General features: G+C 35.2%; 1 protein-coding gene across 4 annotated transcripts in view; it reads left to right on the forward strand.

The window, feature by feature from the left end:
* LRBA (LPS responsive beige-like anchor protein) overlaps positions 1-20,370 on the forward strand; it is a 391,064-nt gene that overhangs the window by 112,799 nt on the left and 257,895 nt on the right. For all 4 annotated transcript variants that reach the window (XM_072037390.1, XM_072037391.1, XM_072037392.1 and 1 more), the window contains 2 exons: positions 9,332-9,396; positions 18,433-18,541. In XM_072037390.1, coding sequence (XP_071893491.1) covers positions 9,332-9,396; positions 18,433-18,541 — 174 coding nt within the window. The remainder of the gene's footprint in view (positions 1-9,331; positions 9,397-18,432; positions 18,542-20,370) is intronic.

Below are 20,370 nucleotides of genomic sequence, written 5' to 3' on the forward strand. Positions count from 1 at the left end.
CAATGCTCGTCTCTGACTTCATACTAATTACACGTGCGTGAACATTTTTGTTCATGTTAACAAACCAAATCATTTCTCTCCGTTGTCTCCAAGTAAAACTGTTTCAGAAACATCTGGAGAGTGGTGGTGTTTGCTGAAAGTTACGGCAGTAGGCGCTTTGCGTAGTGGTGATATTCAGTTGTAGACGAAGCTTTAGACTTAAAAATTCTGTGCCAAAGTCTGTGCCTTTTTATGTTTCTCTTCAACTCGAAAAATATCTGTCTCATCAAATATGTTGCTGATTGACTAATCTTTCTATAAATATTTAAAAAAAGCTCGTTCAAGTGAAAAAGATCTTATTCTGGATAATGCAGCCATGAATATAATGGAGGTGTATGTCTGTTAGGTGTTAGGTCCTAGTTCTGAGTCAGAAGAATCAAATGGATTTTCCAGCGCCTTCTAACAATTTAGTTATAGACATTTTTATTTTTACCTAAATATAAGTGGTGGTACTTTTTCATTTTGGGGAACTTACTTGGTAAGTGCACAGGATAATTTGTAGTGAAAGGAACAGAAATTTATTTATCATGTGTTCTTTTTTTCCTAAATCTTTTCTGAAGATGTCTGCATTAGGATGTTTTAACGATGAGGGACAGGTTTGGATATCCTGCCTTTTGAGAAAGGAAGTGGGAGTGGTTTATCACGTTTGGTTTCATTCTCTCAAAGTTTGCTTGCATTCATGATAAGGTTTTAGTTGAAACTAAGCTACATCTGGAGAAAAGGTTAATATTAAAGGGTTTTCAGTTCCAAAATAGCATTCACCATTTATGCTGTTGAATTTTTTTATTGGTTAAATTTATTTAGATAAAGCGTATAACACATTGAGCAGGAAGGTTGCTGCTCTTTGGTGATGATAATGAATGTTGGTATCGGTGGGATCAGTCTGTCACTAGTAGCACAACTGTGCAGCAGTAAGTATATTGTGATTTTCTTGTCTTTATGACTAGTAGTCTACCTTGGGCAATAATTTTCTTTCACCATGCAGTGGTTTTGCCAAATATCAGGAATGAACATTACAGTCAAACAATAAGCACCGATCAAGAGGCAATTGCCTTATACCCTTGCCATTCTCTGATTTGTTTTCCTTTCACCTTTGAAAGATGCTAGTACTGGAGCTTGATTGTTCACATCTCTTCCTTTTGTCTATCTCATGTCCCTTCTCCTTACTTCTGTTTTTCTGACTCATTTCATTTGACTTTTAGTTTCTTGCTTTCCATTTCTGCATATTTGCAGAACTGCTTTTCTACTTTTTCTCAATTAATGTTTAAGATCTCTGTTCTGGTTCTTTCTGAAGCTACTGCCTTTCATCTCTGCATAGAAAATAGCTGATGGTTACAGAACCTGAAGAGGAAACTGCAGTGGAAAAGGTTTGCTGCTAGATGAACTCAAACCTGACCCCTAATGTCGTTTCATGAGGAGTCATGGCAACAGCCTGCTAGTGGGAGAGAGAAAGGGGAGAGGCTGCCCAGGCAAATCGCTTCCTCCATCAGAAATGTAGACCTGAAATCAGTGATCCACTTACTCATTTTTTTCCCATTCTACAGTTTGTTGCTGTAGTGGATATGTAGAGGAGCTGGAGTTTAACATAGACTTATCTCTCTCATCTCAGTGCAACGTTGGTTCTAGGGATTTAATTTTATGCATCAAGTTGCAATTTAGATTGCTACAAATGGCATGTAATAAATGTTATTCATGTACATGCTCATAGTTTTTTGCCACCGGATATAAAAATTAAATTTATGAGTTCTGGTGATATGCAGATTCTATGCTCTGATAGTTATTACTGGTAGCATTCTATTTATTCTGACGGTTATATTTTCATAATTTTTATGAACTTTTTTATTTTTTTCTAATTCTTAAAATCCTGCTTTAAGAATATTTAGTATCGCCTTAAATTATGGCAACTGCAACTTGTGCCAAAATTTTATGGCTGTACCTAGAAGTACATACTGTAGTACCTTATGTAGTATAACTTTCATAATACATAGCTTTCAGGATGGATGCTGCAATTTGTAGAGAAGACAACAGCTGACACTTCAAAAACAATCTCATTGGATAGAAGACATTGTCTGACACGCTGACAGTTTATTTAGTATTTCAATGAATAACATAGCATGTCAGTATGCAAACTATTCCAGCCCAGTGTGTATAATTTATTTTCAGAATCTATAAAAAATTACTGTGAGTCAGACTCAAACTTTTAAGTCTTGAAATTAAACTCACATTATAAGGTAATTTTAGGCATTTACCACTAACAACATAATACCGGTTTATGGGAAGTTCTGTTTACATGGAATATCCCAAATGGTTAAACAGCAGGGGAGTCTTCTGCTTTTAGTTAAAAAAACCTGCTGTTTCTCTATGGCTTATTTACTGCTTGTTTAATTCTTAATGTAGTGTGCTGTGGAATTGAGCATGCAAAAGTCAGCAAAGAGTTCTGTTTTCTGCGTCTAAGGTTATTACTTGCTGTACAATAATAAAGGAACTATTTTATTGGGTTAGTTGTAATTAACTTCAGCACTAGGCCTTGATATAAATCATTCCTAATCTGTTTTCTTTACATTTTCATTCTTTTTAACTGGTTCAACATAGTTTCTTTCTGTCATCCTTTTACATAAGGACTAGGGTTGTAATTGCTTTTTTGAATTAGGCTGTCGGAAGCTAATGTGCATGTTGATCCAAGAATTGATTAAGGAACACTAATGAATTTCATATAACACTTTAAAAAGATTTGCAATAAATACTATGTAATAAATACTCTATAGCAGTGATCTGTTATACCATTAGAATTCAATACAGTGTTGTCATGCCATGCAGCTGGAAAAATAATTCAGTAAAAAAAAAAAAAAACCTTTGATTTGATTTCATAGTTAAAATTGTAAACAATTGTGGTTATGAATTAAAAAAAAAAAAAGGAAAGAAAACTGTTCTACACTTTTTAGAGAAGTGTTCCAACACTTCGCTAGAGTACATTCAGTGAAAGTAACTGTTATTGTTATAACCTTTGTTTCTACATTTTATCAAAGGGAAAACATTGAAACAGCTTACTTTTGGTTTTCAGTTCTTTTGTCTTGGTGCTTGATGGCAATGGGGTGTGTGTAAGCATTTTCAGTTGTTAGCTACCAGTACAAATTTGAAACAAATAAAGAATATTATGAGTTCTTTTCAGTCAGTCTTGCAACAGTGATCTCACTTTTCTTGAGTTACTTGTCGTTTTCAGCTGCAGAAAGTCACACAAGCTATCTCAACCTGCTTTTAGAGCTCATTAGTAAGATTTGAGTGTATTTGGAATATTTTGCCACAACAATATTCTTGATGTTATGCATCCACTTGAGAAATTCTCATCTAGTTAATTTTTACACAACTTTCTCCTAGAAGACTCATTAATTTTTTTTTTTTTTAATACAAAGACCTTAGCTCTGTACTGTCACTGATTTTTTTGACAAAAAACAATCTCTTTTTAATGGAATGCCAGCAGTAAATACTTTTTATTGTAACAGAGTGTGTTTGATAGTTTAAAAGTCTTATAAAAATAATTAGCTCTTTTATATAGTTCTAATGGCAGCCTTGCAAGTTTCCCCTGGAGCAGTCTCTAATGAACAGGCCTTGATTTTTCGAGTTGGGCTTTCAGATTCCCGGAGGACTTGACTTCAGACCTTGAAGGGCAGCAGCTGCCATTTGTCTTAAGACTGGAGTTGCCAAACAGGCAGACCATGTACTAATAGGACACATTTGTACAGCCTGAGTATATGGAACCCTGATAGACGCATAATGATGATCATCTGTTGAGAGCTTGTAGCTGGCTGGGGTTAGAGTAACTTTTATCACCCTCATTGCAATCAGAACCTCTGTATTGATTAGTCAGATAGCTTGACTTGTTATGTTGATGCCATGTTAAAGCTTTCAGAGATGATTTTTGATAAATTTTGAGAAATTTGAAGCTGTTTGGTTTTAGCTTGACAAAATGTTCTGAGTTCTGGGATAGTAGTAAATGTTTTTGCAAGCTACCTCTTTTTTCTGTAACTGTCAAGATTCAGCAAGAGTGATGTTCTTATCTATGGAAAAGAACATGAATAGAATTACTAAAATTATTTTGTCTCAATTTCAGATATATCTTTCATTATTGTTTTTTCCTCACTTTTATTTGGGTATTCAGATATGAGCTGTTTTGTAAATACTAAATGCACTAAATACGGTTGTCTCCAAATGTGTTTTCTTGTTGCTCTTACACTTAAAATGTACTACATCCTTGCAGCATTTTGCTGTTTTGTACACTATTTAGAATGGGTTAACTTGATATTAAAATACTGCATTGGGTTTCTAGGTATGATTTTTCAAATGTTTTATGTTGCTTTGCCTTTTTTAATGCAGTTTTGTCGATTAAAATACATGTATTTTAAGCAAACTTACTACAAGTTATATGTTTGCCAATATTCTGCTATTCTACTTAACATGCTATCTAGCTTTTTTTTAATTATGTAGTACCCAGCTGAGATATAATCTACTTTTCGCTATATGTTCTTTATTGCTGAGTTCATTCAAGCCTGTAGTGTATGTGGTGCTGAGAGAGTGGTGACACCAAGTGCAAACACTGCTGAAAAGTTCTTGATAGTTTACTTTAGGCACTTAAAGATTAGTGTATCTCTCTATGAGCAAGTTTTTCATACAGATTTGACCTTTAGTCTAGGATATAATATGTCTCTTAGTCATATGTTAACACGTTTTCCCACCCTGCTCCTTAGTGCGCCATTCATATTTGTCAGTACCGAAGTCATCCTTCTAATTAGTTTCATATTCAAAATAAATTATTTAAACTCCACCGGTTTTATGGGAAGTGCAGATTAAGAAAGAATTTCCTATCTGTTTTCTTGCTTACAAGTGTGCATTTCAAATGTTAGATGCAGTTCTTAATTTTGCGGTATGTTCATCTTGACAGAAAATTTTTAGAAAAGTTTTTGAGAAATTATGTATGAATATATGTGTGTATATATGTAAATGTATATAAGACAAGACTCGCAAATAACAGTAGTAGTACCGTTTGCTCATTGAAAATAAAGCTGTTTTCCTCTATTGGAATTTTTTGCATGTTCCGCTCAAGGTGCGTAGTTATTTGTTTAGCAATCAGACCAGTTGATGGATTGGACTTACAGATGTTTTTATATAGCTTGAAGAACATATATTTCAAACAATTAACCAAATATATATGGTTATGTTTCTTAGAAGTGTACGGGGGAGGAAGGATATGTACATTTACTGCGTACATGCAAACACTTCGAATTACAAACCAACAAAATATTTGTCAACAGAATTATCTCAGTATTTGGGTGATTAGAGTTCCAAAATGGCTATATTGGGTTAGATAAGGGGTCCACCTTGCTTACTGTTGTATCTCTTACTATGGACCCAAAGAGATGCTTGAGAAGAGTAAAACAAAGCAAGCATGTATGACACTCCTTCATGAGTATTCTTTCCCTTCCTGCTCTTTTCAGCTTGGGCTATTTTCTGAATTGGATGTAGTCTCTGTGTATTTACTAAATATCTGTGAATTTGCCTTGCATCCATTTGTGCAGTCTTATCTTGAACCTACTGAACATTTAAAAAGCACAAGCATCCTTTGGTGGTAGGTTCCACTAGCTTGTAATGCAGTGTGTGAAGAACAACCTCAGTTTCTTTGTTCTGAAACTGGCTCCTAATACCTGCTGTTATATATACTGGCTTTTAGGCTGGTGCGGGTAAATAATTAGAAGATCTTAGGAGTTCAGGTGGATCAAAAGCTCGACATGAGCCAGCAGTGTGTGCTTGCAGCACAGGCCAACTGCATCCACCAGAGGAGGAGTGGCCAGCAGGCCGAGGGAGGGGATCATGCCCCCTCTGCTCTGCCCTTGGGAGGCGTCGTTTGGAGCCCTGCATCCAGGTGTGGGGCCCTCAGCACAAGAAAGATGTGGGGCTGTTCGAGTGGGTCCAGAGAAGGGCCACGAAGTTAATCAGAGGGCCAGAGCACCTCTCCTGTGAAGAAAAGCTGAGAGGGCTGGGGCTGTTCAGCCTGGAGAAGAGAAGGCTCACTCTGGGGAGATCTTATTGCAGCCCTGAAGGGGGCTTATAAAAATGAAGGGGACTTATTAAAAAAAAAAAAAAAAAAAAAAAAAAAAAAAGACAGAGAGTAACTTTTTGCTTGGTCAGATAATGACAAGGCACAGGGAAATGGTTTTAAACTAAAAGAGGGGAGATTTAGGAGGAAAATCTTCACTCCCTTCCAACCTAAACCATTCTGTGATTCTAGGATTAGTTAAGATTAATTAAAGGATGACCAACAAACACTGATAGTTTTTTTTTTTTTTTAAATGTGCTCAAATGGGGCAGCAGGAGGTCACAATATAAACTTTGAGGGAGATTTTTTTCACCTGAAAGGTTGGTTTTAAGACTAGTGCTGTTTAATGTTTTCATTTAATGATCTTTGTGCTCTCAGTAAGAAAGCGTTAATGAAACTTGTTGACGATACAAAATTAGTGCTATAGGGGACTGTGATATAGCTTTTCTTATGTCAGAGTTGTACAGTAGCTCCAGGAAATGTAAGATGTTATTCCATGTAGAATTATAATTCAGATGAGACTTGAAACAGCATTTCAAGAAATGATATAGTACTTGTATTTTATCTAGAGTACTTATGCAAGTGTTTACAGATTCCATTAAGGAAGTAGGTGAAACAATGATGAGCTAAGAAATTTCCATGTCAGGCATAGTATTTGAATAAAATGTAATTTCTTATTTGTCTTCTTGTAATGGTTGATTTTCATTGTAGCTATTTGCGATAGCATTCAGTGCTTCAAGTTTTTTTATTTTTTGCTTCTCAGTCTGCAGTGACCAAAAACATTAAAAGTAGATTGTCTCTCAGTTACTAAACATTTATAGCCATAGGAAATGATGGTCAATTAAGTACAGCTTAGAACAGGTATGAAATTATTGACTTTGTTGATCTTCCCTTACAGTCCTTCCTTAGGAAAGTGCTGAAATGTGTTTTGTAGTTATTTAGTTGCATTAGTGGTTGAGTTTGAGGCTTTTAACGTGTTTTTTCCCTAATGCCTTTGGGAGATGGATAACTAAGATGTTGATATAATAATGCAATATGCATACTGAGTGTAATTGTTTGAGAGAGAACATATACTGTGGGGAAATATTGAAGGGATCATGAAAGATGATGACCATTAGTCTTTTCTTTCAGCTATTAAAACTAGCTTTAGGGTGTGTTCAGCTGTGATTTATGAAATTGTTTAGACTAACACCGCCTTTGATGATGTCTGATGTAGAGAAAAATGCTGAAAACTATCATGATAAATGCCCTTTCTTTTCACTTTTGGCAACCTCCATCTTCACCAATTAAATTTTCAAGTACTGTAGTGAGTTCTGTTAAAGAGCAGAGACATTACTAACACAGCAACAGATGGATGATGTCATAAATAGAAAAAAATATTTTGCTTTTCTTGAGCTTTCACACGTTTAAGCTAACAATCATTTTAATTATCGTCATGCAAAGCTAAATATTTACAACTTGATATTACATTAGAATAACCTCTTGTGAGAATTAGTTGCATAGATTATTTTGTTTAGAATATTAGCACCTAAAAGGCTTTTTAAATAGGAATAAATGTTTCTTAAAGCTATTTCAGACAGCTTACATGGTAACCTGAAGTCATGTAGTGGTAATCATGAGGCTGCAGTAGGAGAGAACTGGACAAAGAATGGTGGGAGAAATATCACTAAAATATATGTAGCAATTAGGACCAGTGCTGCTCGTGCTCCTCAAAAAATCACTACCACCAAAAGCATACATGGTAATATGTAAATGGAACCTAGCTGACATTTAGAATGTTGCTTGCCTAGTAATGCATATAAACTAGTTATATAAAAAGTAATGAAATATATTTATAATTCATGAGGAATAATACATCACAAATTCCAATTATTCCACTCTTAATTCTGACTACAAAATTGCAATATGGTGTTGCAGCTTAAAAATAATAAAAACATGTTGATCCTGGAACATTTCAAGCCCTGGAAGATCAATGTTACCAATGCCCTACATTGGAAATCTGGAAATTTTTTTTGGGGGGACGAGGGGAAAGAATAGGGACTGAAATCATAAAGAAACAACACTTTTCTGTTGTCGTTTGTGTATGTCTGATCAAACCTTCATGTCACTGACTGAGAGAGGTAATAGAATTTTGCAAAACTGAGTAGTGAAAAACCTGCTCTGGTGATATCTTGGCTATTGAATACTCCTAGATTTAGAAATCTGAAATTGATTTGAAGAGGTATTTGCGATTTTCTATTTTTTGCCTGTTTTGGAATTGACGAGGTTTTTAAAAAGAATGACCACTAGGATTATTATTTCTTACAACAAATAGTGAAAAATCAAGAAAGCTGATGTGGAACAGCATACTAAAGTATCTGTGTGCTACAGAAACATTGCTTTCTATATGTTTAGAAGGAAAACAAACTCAATTACAACTTAGGACTTTTTAAAATGAAGAGTTATATCTAGTCTGTTCTATCCAGATGCTTGTATATTTTCTTCAAAATCTACGGTTCACACGTGTTACCCTGATATTTTTGTAACTCTGTCAACTCGCTGCTGTTGAGTCTAGGATTAAAAATCTTGGTTGTGTTTTTGTTAACCAATTCTGCTTTTGTGTCAGCTTTCAAAAGTGGAAGCAAGCCCCATTGATAGATCTGAGTTAGTTGCTTTTCAGTGTCTCTTTTGGGGGCCAGGCAAAGCCTGCACCGACCTGTTTAGGGCATGTAGAATTTTGCTCTAGTTCAGGATTCTGTTGGAAGTGAGAAATGTTCACTGCCAGTCTCTATGCTGCTACGATTATTTCAGTGTGTTATTGTTTTGGTGGAATATACTGGGTGTCAATAACGCAGATATTTATTTGTTAAACCAGATATTTAGAGCAGAAGTGGCAGTATGTTGTTAAGGTGAGAAGATTATCATCAGTATATATGTAATATAGTATTTAAGTTATAAAAGAAGTCTGCGTTTGAAGAATTAGGGTCACATTAATTTGAAATACTATGAAACGTTACCTAAGGAGCATCAGTGAACCAGAGTAAGTTCAGTATTGGTGTACAACACAGTGAATTGAAAGAGTCATTTGTGGGATGTTTTTGTGTTTTCTTTTTTCCTCCATAAAATATAACTGAGTGAATGATACTGTTTTGTTTCCTCTTCCTGGCAATGTTACTTGATCTTCTTTTTTCAAACTATTTTTTTTTTATTTTTTTTCCCTTCCAGGAGTGGCAAAACTCAATACAAAAGAATGCTGGCCTTGCCTTTATAGAGCTTGTTAATGAAGGAAGGTAAGTCACAATATTTGATAGCAACTCTGACTCTCTGACTTAGCTTTTAGGAAGTTAAGTGGCTTGAAATGTTTTAAAAGAATTTTGCTTTTGCTTTTTTTTTTCCTCCCCATTTGCTTTGAGTTTCAGAAGCATGAAATCGCATTCTTGAATTTTTCTGTTTAGTTCTAATACTGAGTAAGAGATTTTGCAGAATGTGAATGCTCTTTGGTTTCATTAAATATATCACTTATCAGTGTCATGGATTTTCTTTCTTCCTGTCCTTGTGCACTGGTTAACATTGAAACTATAATTTGTATTCGGCTAATCTCTTGAGGAAGGGAATTGATATTTGGAAGGCATTATAGCTAGAAGTGTAAGATAAGCCTTTGTCTCAAAAATTAGATTCCAGTTTTCTCATTTATATTCTATCTACTTCATAAAATAGAAAGGAAAAGGGTCCCTTTAAGGTATAAAAATTCAGTTACTATTACCAATTAGGTTTAATGTTTTATCAATAACTATATATGTATATTAGTGGGACTTAAAGAAAATGACAGAGCAGGTGATGGGGCCGTGATCTTTAACTTGTAGTGTGTATTCAGAGTCATCAATATTTTCTTCATTAGGAATTGATTGCTGGGGCAGACTAAGAGCAATATTTACTTTTTCTGAAGGATTTTTTTAAGATGTCTTAATGAATTAGCTAAGAGTATTATATGAAACATCATTTTCTAAACCTAAATTCTGTTAGCGAGCAACTTAAGCTAGTAAAATCCCAATAGAAAATCAATTTTACAGCATTAAGACAGCTACTGAGTTAAAACAGAATAATTTATCACATAAATTAAAATGCTCTATAAATATCTTTTTATCATTGTAGAACTAGGGAAAATGGCTGTTCGAGATTTGTATTTTAAAATGTACGGATGTTCTCAGGATGCATAGAAGTAATGACCATTTTAATGGTTGCATTTCAGTTTATGGTGAGGGAAACACCATTGTGAGGCAGAAAAAACATTTTGCTACTAGTCTTGATCCCAAGGGCCAAGGTAAAGTAACAAGGGTGTTCAGTTACAGTGTTAAGATCTAGCCTGTAGTTGTTTCCTATTATGTGAGGCTGACCTGTCTTGACCTTGCTTATAAAGTGCCTGCTATAAATTTGGCCCTTGATTAATGTTTTATTAGCATAGATAACGTAGAGATCCCACACACATGTAAACCACAATGTAAGGTTCATCTGGGTAAGATGATTATCACGAACAAATCAGTTACTGAGACTGAGTTGTAAGTAGCAGTTACCTAGTAGCATGCTTGTTCAGGTCAAGCTTTCAGAGAGCATTCTATCAGTGAAGTGTTTGGAATTGGCTATTTTCTTTTAAAAACCTACAGTGCCCATCACAGACAGATGGAATCACTCCTTCACCTCCATAAACAACATCAATAACTTACAGTCTCGTCTTAGCAGAGTGGTTGTCTGAGGGACAAATGATCCCTTAAAGACTGAAAAGTGTGGTTTTGGTTAGCAGAAAATATCTAAGTAATTGTTACTTCATTTTTTCATGACTCATAGCAGAGTTGATTTTTTAAAAAAGTGGGAACATAACTTTCATTATGGGGAAGAAGAAAATGGATTCCTTTCTTAAAAATGTCTCCTTTTATCTAGCTCCATTTTCCTCCATTGCTGTTTATAGGAGCCTTTAATGTTATTGCTGAATTGGTCATTGCAGTACTTTGTGGCATTTCAGCATTCGCTAAAACGAAACTATTATCCTTCTTACGACATGAACTGCATTCCAGAACTACTCTTTTCTTCTCTTTATACAGGTAGCACATTATTTTTCCTGCACGTATCTTAACATTATACTAAAGCATTTCAGGCTGTGTATTTTTATTGTTTTTGTGATTGTTTGATGTATTTTCACCATAACATTATAATCTTAAGAACTCTTAAAGGTGAAACCTTTTAATTATAACTTAAAAAATGGAAATAGCTGAGGGACTTTCAGACTTTCCACTGCACAACTGTATGATAATAGTGGAATTTTTAAATTGTCTCCTGTAAGTACTCAATAAAAGATGACAAAGTGGTTGTACAAAGGGCAGAACTGGTTTCAGCAAGTAAGGATGTCTGTGGGGTACCACGACACATGGAGTGTTAGAATAAATAAAATAAAATTAGGGACTATAAGAAGTGCCTGGAATTTGTGGAGTCCTAAAATTGCTGTAGTCTGCTTTCTTGGTGGTAGAAGTCTTAGTCATTTTATAACTTTGGTAGAGTATTTTCTTATTCCCCATGTTTATTACTCATTTTTTAACTAGTTTTAAAGATATCAGTGGATATTCCAGTTTCAAGTGTGTCCTTCTGTTTTTCTTTAACAAGCAAATAAGACAACTGAAAATGTGTCTGGACTTGAAAGAGCTCTAGAAGAAGAGATCTAACTCTCTTATTTTATTTGCCTTCAAGTGTGTTTTTTGCTCTTACGTGAAAGGTATGAATGTACCTCTCTAACTCTCACCAATTGAAAGTTTTATGTTTAGACTTGCCATGTTTTTGCTAGGATTCCCTGTCCAGAAATATGTAGAGAAAATTTGCCTTTGGGACTCGTAAGATCTACAGTGTACGTGCTGCAGTCAGAATGTGCTGGGCTGAATTTCAGTACATTCACAAGTAACTAATATGTAACATACCTACCTAGTGGCTCCCAGGCTTTCCAAGTGCATCATGTCTGCTGCATGTGTATAGCAGAATTGATTTGTTTGTGCCCAGAGAAATTTTGGATCTTGGGAACTGAAGAAAATCTCTAGACAGTGGACTACTTTGTGACGATACAGAACAGTAAATCTACCTAAATCTGAAATACACAACTGAAGCCTTTTGAAGGCTAGGATACATAGTTTAAAAACAACTAACCAAACAAAAAAAAACAACCCTGCAGAAACACAGGAAGGTGCAGAATGTAAGTGAAAAACAGGAGAAACAGGTATTGGAAAATAATCTTCCTGTGCATGGAAAGAAATATAGGTTTCAAAACATTGCTACACTAAATAGTAATCTGTTTTTAATAAATATCAACAAGCATTATTCCATAATACTGTGCCTGGGACCACTGTTACTGTGCTTTGAAAACTTGTTAAAAAGATGCCTGTATCCATTGTTTCCCTTTGTACTGAGCCATGTGTGCAGCAGAAGTATAGATTGTCAAACATTTTCCTTAGTCTGTTGAACTTCTGTCAGTCTAGATTTCAGTCTTTGTGCTTACCTTTCACCTTTGCGTCCTGCCTTTTGGGAGAGTTGTTTTTTGAGCCTCAACCCAAGACCTTACTGATGAGAAAATCTGTTCACTGGAACCATCCTTTAGGTGCAATTGGTTCAGCTCTTGTAGCCAGTCCTCTGCTTTGGAGACTACCAAGGTGTCCAGGCGGATTCCTTTTTTTCACCATGAAACTAATTATCTTTCCTACTTGTGCAGAAGATGGTCAAACTCCTATTTCTGATCTGGAAAACAAGAACAAACACTTGGTTTTACTTCCTGGCGTGTATAACTGTCAGTTTGGTTAGACTCTGCTTTCCTCTACTTGACTAGTTAGCAAACAACTCCTTTGCTCTGTGAAGGTTAAAACTTTCCTGTCACTCTGATTCATTAGCACACTTAAGTGTGAAACATCTCTTATGCTAGACCTTATTTTCTGTATCAGTCAGTGCACTAACAAATGTACTTGTGCTTGAGACTAGGCATGACAGTTATTATCCCCTTTGGAGTGATAATGGGTTTGGCATGGCAGGGGTTGAGGGATCAGTCTCCTAAGCATGCTGCAGCAATTACTCTTTCAGATTTTCAGTTGAAGAGACTCTGGGACATGATTAGTTTTAATTTTTGCAAGCACAGTTTTCTTGGTCATCCAAAGAATGAAGTGCTGTGTTCTACACACGTTTATATATCTGTAAATGAATATTCAGACAACATTGGCTTTAAAAAAAAAAGTCACAAAGTTTAATGGAAAGCTAACCTCATTAAGCGAACAGAATATATGTATAATTTCCTCCCTTTTGTCATCCCCCTTTCACTTCCTTAACCAAACCCAAACAAAGAAGTCTGAGGATTCGAGAGTATATCCAGGAGAAGCAGCACTAATGAAGTTTGTGTTTCAGTAGCTTTTTCACATGGCTAGATTCTCCGCTGTCTAATGAGGAATGAAATCGCATAAAAAAATCTCTGTATCAGAATATTCTCTTCCAATATTGGATGACTGGATTTTTTTTTTCCAAGGATGCTTTCAAGGGTTTTTGTCCTTTGCTGGATATAAAACTAGTGCTTTTTTGAGAAATTCCAACCTTCTATTAAAAAAAAATTGTTGGAGTTATGCAAAGAATTCTGTAGTTACTGGGAGGAGCAAGAGGGCATGCTGCATACAAACTCAATATCCTTAGAAAGTAAAAATTCCACTAACAGCCAAAAAAAGCCCCAAAATTCCCCAGAAATAACCAGAAGTAACCAGTGGTATTCTCCCAATACTTAACATCCAGTAGTTTAAAATCTGGAATGCTGTGATCATCTCTATTTCCATAGCACTTCTTATAGAAGTACTATGAAAATTTTGACATCACCTGCCATTCATTCTCTTAAATTGCAGATACTGCGTTTTGCTGGTAATAGATGCAAATATATATATTTTTAATATTGGAAATAGTTGGCAATCAGACAAGTTGTCCAATTGCTTACATGCTTTTCTAACAGAAACCGGGACAGATGCAGGCTGCCCCATTCAATTGTCTTCCACTCACAGTAGTGCGGTCACTCTCAAGGAATGAATGTTAGAGAATGTGTTGCCATAGGAGCAACTACTGTGATGGAAAATTGTTAGAAAAATATAGCTATTAATGAAAAAATGGATGATAACTGACACACTTACGCTTTGTGCATAATTGACCAAAAAAGGCTCAGGAAAAAATGGTAAATGTAGTCATGTCCAAAGTAGAATTGATTCCTGCCAGACTGCTCCTCATTGCAGGCTCTCTGCCCTGAGCTTCTGATAACACAGAACCTGCCCCTTAGTCTTGATTTGTGGGAGGGGAAAAAGCATTTTCCGCATTTCCTTGCTTTTCATTTTTAGCAACCCCTTCTGGTTAAGTGGTACGTTTTGTGAAAGGGATTTTCAGTGATTTATGTTCTGAGTTTTTTATGCTATTGTTTTGGTTTCATAGCAGAAGCAGCTTTTTTAATGTGTGAATTTGAACCACAGAAGATTGTTAGTCTAGACTTTAAGCAACATTTTAAATGTGCTTAAAATTAGAAATTGTAGCCTGGATGTGTTTCAGAGATGGATAAGTGATTTGAGGTGGGGTTCTTGATGCTACATGACTATTTTGCGCACTACGGTATTTTGTGACTTACACAACCATTCTTAGAACAGTTTTTTATTTCACGGGGTTTTGTTTGATCATCTGTGCATGGATTTAAATTTCATCTTTTTATGTAACTGGAAACATATGAGCTTCACTGCAACTTAATGAGCAAGCAGAAGCTTTTTGGGGAAAACAGTTCTAATGATTAAAAATTAATGCAAGCTTTTATTATTGGAGATGCTAGTAATTGTGGAGTGCATGTATGTGACAAAGGTAGGTTTTGCTTTGGGGAATATGTCATTAATTTGTTTTATAAAAAAGCAAAATCATAAAACGCTTTTGAGTGCCTGGGAATTCTTAAATGTTTTTTTATGTAGAGTGTTTTAGTAACATCTGCTTTTAAAAAATAAATTGATATAACAGTAACAAGAAGGTATTTATACTGCACTCTGTGAGCATATGGGGATTGTACTATTACTATGATCTAAAATTTTCAGAAATCATCTGTCGTGCTACCAAGCAGAACTTGAACACAACCTCAGAATTATTTTCACTTGGTTCTTACGTGTTCTGAGTGGCTATCGTAGATAGAAAAAATGGGATTAATGTGTCCACTCCTTGCTGTCCTTTCTGAGTGCTATTAAGGTTTATATAGAGACAAGGTTTTTTGGTGTCTCTGCACTGTTTGTTTCCCCTCATATTTTGAGGGGGGTAAATGTGTTCAAACTATGGGCTTGTCTGCACTTTTTGATGATGGAATAGGGTATCTGTAAAGTATCTGTTCAACAAAGCAATTGTAAAACTTCGTTGCAGCAGTAATTCCAACATTTAACACATTGAGCAGTTAGATCCCATGAAAGGCTGCATATCCATGTATATTTTATCTCCTTTTGAAGAAAGAATCTCTTATATGCTAGGTTTATGAGGAGTACAAGTAGGAAAGCTTACCATTATCCTCCTTTCTCAGTTATCTCCAAGTTCTCTGTTATGGTAGTATCTGGAACAATCATAATCCATCTCTGTGGTAGTTTATGAGACACTTATGCCTAAACAGCTGTTGTAAATGTCACCTATAAAGCCTTTGCTATATTTTGAATAAAATTGATAATTGTTGGGCAACAGTAATACTAACCCAGGATTTAACTGTTTCTTTTCTTACACACATTTTTCTGTTCATTTTTCTTCGCTTGCACTGTCTCCTTTTTGCTTGTTCTAAGAAGGCTGACTTTTTACTTGACCATCTAACCATTCAGCAGCCAGAAATCAGAGTAAAAAGACTTCTTGCTTTCTCCCATAGTTTTCTCATTCTGTGTAACAATAAAAATCAGAATATCTCATCTGTTTGGCTGGAACTCCATCTCTCAGTGGTGTTAGCACTTCATTCCTGACCTAGCAAAGTATGCAAGTATATATTTAACTTCCCGCATGGGATCTGCCCCATTGCTTGTTTTTACTAGGCAGTTCGTCTTCTCAAAGTTCATCACATGATTAAATGCTTTGGTCTGGAAACCAAGTGCTCAGGCAAAGGAGGAAGAGTCTGAGACCTTGAATCTGGTGTACGCTGAAAGCAGAGGAGTAGGCCTGGTATTCAGTGTCATTCATATGCATTACAATGAAAATATTACAAAATATCTATGTCCATCCACACTCCTGTCCTGGACACCTGGAAACCAGGACAGCTCCAAACACACCTCTTCTGATGTTAACGATCAGAAAAATGGCAATTTAATAACTTCACTGTAAATAAAGCCAAATCAAATGGCAGTCTAACAAGGGGGAGTGCAAATCACCACATTCAACAGCATTTCAGTGTTTAAAAACAAAAACTAAAAAACAAACAAACAAACAAACCCCCAAAAAGTTAAAGATAAAAATAAAAGTGGTATAAGTGTTACAAGAAGGCAAACATGGCCCATGGGTCTGCATAAAGAGATTGTGGAACCTAAGTAACAAGGAAATCACTAAGCTGCAGTTTTACTTTCAGCTTGGGTGTACATACTATGCTGGAAATGGCAAGAAATTCAATTGATTTGATTAATCAAAGAAATGAAAATATATTCTTTTGGTATGAATAAAGTATTTATAAAGAGAAGTTTTGGATACACTTTTTATTTAGCAGAAAGATAACTAATGTAATCTAGTTTTTGGAAGAAAAAACAAGAGGGAAGCATACAAGACATAATGGGTTATTAGTGTTATTTTTTTAATATTGACAGCAGTTACCTTGTTATAAAACTTATAGGAGAAAGATGTGTAAAATCTCTTCAAATCTTATAATACAAAATAGAAATGAAATTATTTAGTGGAAAACATGCATGATGAAGTTCATGTAGAAGGCCAGAGTAGATAACAGAAAGGATTGTTATGACACTTTTATATTCACAAAATATAATTAATGTGTTAATAAGATAAAATTTTCCAAATGCTGCTTCTTTAGAGGAAAGCATTCAGTGACTTAACTGGATTGTGATCCCATTGTCTGTCTCCTTTAGCTCTTATGCTGCAGTTTTCTTGGCCCTGTAGTGTGAGAAGCAAGGAACAAAGAAGTTTTTCATCTTCGGGTGTTTTTCTGACTCTGGATTTCTTTTGATTGCTTGCTTGTGACCTGCAAGCCTACTGCAAGTGCATAATCATGAATAGGGTAGGAAAAGGGACAACAGAACATTAATGATCTTACTATCAAACATACGTATAGAGACAAGTGGAGCTTTAGCTCAGATAAGTTCTAGGTAATAAAATTGATGCATTAGAAGGCACCCTGTATAAGCAAGCCTGCCTTCCTAAAGAAAGGGTCTCGACAGAACCTGTGAAATTCTTGAAATGTATTTTAGTTTCTATGTGCAAGGCAAGCGAGTTTGTTTTTCTGCTCTTTTCTACATTAGCAACTGAAGGCCTTTAATAAAACAAATTAGAATACCAGGTAGTTTGAAAAAAGCTAACTAGTAGTAACGAATTTGTCTGGTTTATTTTTGGATCCTTTGGAAAAATGCACCTTCTAAAACAGTGTAGCTCCTGAATTTAAACTTTATGAATCCCAGTGTAACTAATTAAAAAGGAAATGTTTTTTAGTAACAATATATGAACTCACAGAATAATTGGGCTGTAATTCAATCTGTCAGCTCTGCTACCATTCATAAACTCAAAGTTTATGAAGGCCTCAGAAATCTCAGATTGAATTACAGCTTTCTTCTGTGCATAACCTGAAACAATGTATATCAGCATTTTATTTGTGAGACTGAGCATGTTCTATAATCCTGAAAATATTACTTAAATGTATACTTGACATACAATTTCAGTTTTGCATTTGGAGAAAACTATATTTCAACGTAATTCACTTTTTTTTTAATTGGACTTTACACTGGTTACATTAGGGCATTCATTCTGAATGTTCACATGCATAAGCTTCTTACTATTTTTTAGCATGTGTTGTATATGAAAGATTTTCTTAGATATCTATATTTCAAGTAAAACAAATGACTGTTTAGTGTGTTTGCATTTTGTTTAATTCTTAGCTTGATTTATGATTGAAATACAGTTTTGCAAGTTGCCAGAAAATTACCCTTCAACCTTATTTATGACATTTTCTTAACACAATAAAGTCAATATTGTGGAACAGAGTTCAAAATATTTGTATGCATACCATATTTACATAATTTTTCTTTCAGGACTTGATTCTCTTAAGGTTGTTCTTCAATATTTTCTCTCCACAGGTTGATGAGCCAAACTATGAAGGACCATTTGGTCAGAGTGGCTAACGAAGCAGAATTCATCTTGAACAGACAGAGAGCGGAGGATATTAACCGGCATGCTGAATTTGAGGTAAGAAATAAAATCTTAAAAACAAAACAAACAAAAACACACGTACACACAAAACAAACAACAACAACAACAAAAAAACACACAACACAACCACCAAAGAACAAAACACTTGAACAAACCTCCTATGTCTGAGGATTCCAATGTGTGATATAGACTTTTCAGGCATGGGAGACTCCATCCTAAAAAAATGCTTAGCAGTCCTAGGGAGTTTTGATGGTTTGCCAATAACAGTGATGGAAAAACAGGCTATGTAGAACAACTCAGAATCTGCAATCATAGTTTGTGGAGGAAGAAATTATCATACCAGTGCTCCTCTTTTCCTTGAAGCAAATCATGCTGTATGTCTTACAGCTGTTTAGAAACACAGTGAAGATACAACTCTGGAAAGGAAAGGGGGGGGGAACCTTCCTGAAGATAAATGATAACAGCCTGTTAAGTGCAAATCAAGAAAATACTTTTTGCATAGTTTACTATTTCATTTAATCCATCTCTAAAAACATTTTACTTATGGTTTGCATGCTGCAGTATAGTTTTGTTATGTTTTTGTATTTTCATCCCACTTAAGGGATTCCAAAGTGAAATATAGGTCTTTGTTTTATAGACCTGTAATAAAATACAAGCCTTTTTTCTGAATCACTTTAGCCATACCTCCAATTTTGGATCTTAATTACTTCATGTAGCTTCCTTCTGTTTGCTTTAATTAGGGGATTGTTTTAATGAAAATGAAGTTAAATCTCACTGAATTCTCTAATACTCTGCTTATAAAGTACTTAGTCTTTCTTCTGACATGTGATACTACTTGTGATTTTGTTTTTAAAATGAAGCATTAAGAGATTGAAGGCACATTTATGTTTAACGTGTTTCTAAACTGTTTTTCTCTTAAATCCTTACTTGAAAAAATACTCCCCAAAGATGAAAGCATATTTGTCTTAGACAGTGCTTATGTTCTAAAGGTCATCTGTGTTGGCCCCAGGATTCAAGCTGTGCGTTGTTTAATAACATATCTGCACTTCATCTAGACCTAGTTACCCCCTCCTGAAAACAGAGATGTTGTAAGATATCTACAGTACCATTTTGCAATGGTGAAATAGCAGGCATGTTTCATTTATTACATCAAGGATTTGGCGACAGTCCTGTGGAGATGAAAAGTGCATCTTTTTACTTCCTTGCCTGATAATCATTGGAGTGGGACATGCTTGACATCTTTTCCTCTGGATTTATGCAGAAGCTCCATGCATGACATGGCATCATTGATTACATGAACAGCTCATTTTTTTTTCTTCAGATGCAAACTATACACAAAGGTGTGGGTATGTGAGAGAAATCTGCGTGAAGTATGGTATTCTGTCATGTAAATATGAGCTATCAACCAATACAGCATTTCAGTGACAATTTCTCTATTAGCCTTATTTCAGACTTGGAACACCTTTTCATAATGTCTGGAAGAAATTTACACTGAGCATCCACTTATATTTTTAATATAGCTCTGAGTTCTGCTGTGATTTAATTCTTTAGGATAAGACTTGGCTGATAATTTTCAAGCTGGTGCTGTTTTGAATCTGTGCTATCTCAATATGATGGCTCAAGGGGTTTAGCTCATCAGGTTGAACTTAAACAGAAACTAGTGTACTAAAATAGCAGCGGTGTGTTTACTGAGCTTGGTTTTGTCACTGTGTTGGAATAAAGCAGGTCTAACATCACTTCTGCAGATGTATGAAAATCAAGATAAACAACTGTTTGATTCTACTAGATGCTTCAATAAGAAATCCGGTGAAGTTAGCATTCCACTAAGGTCTGTGGCAGGCTTCACTCAGAAGTACGGTGGTTTG

Source organism: Anas platyrhynchos, chromosome 4, assembly GCF_047663525.1.
Source record: "Anas platyrhynchos isolate ZD024472 breed Pekin duck chromosome 4, IASCAAS_PekinDuck_T2T, whole genome shotgun sequence".
NCBI lineage: Eukaryota > Metazoa > Chordata > Aves > Anseriformes > Anatidae > Anas > Anas platyrhynchos.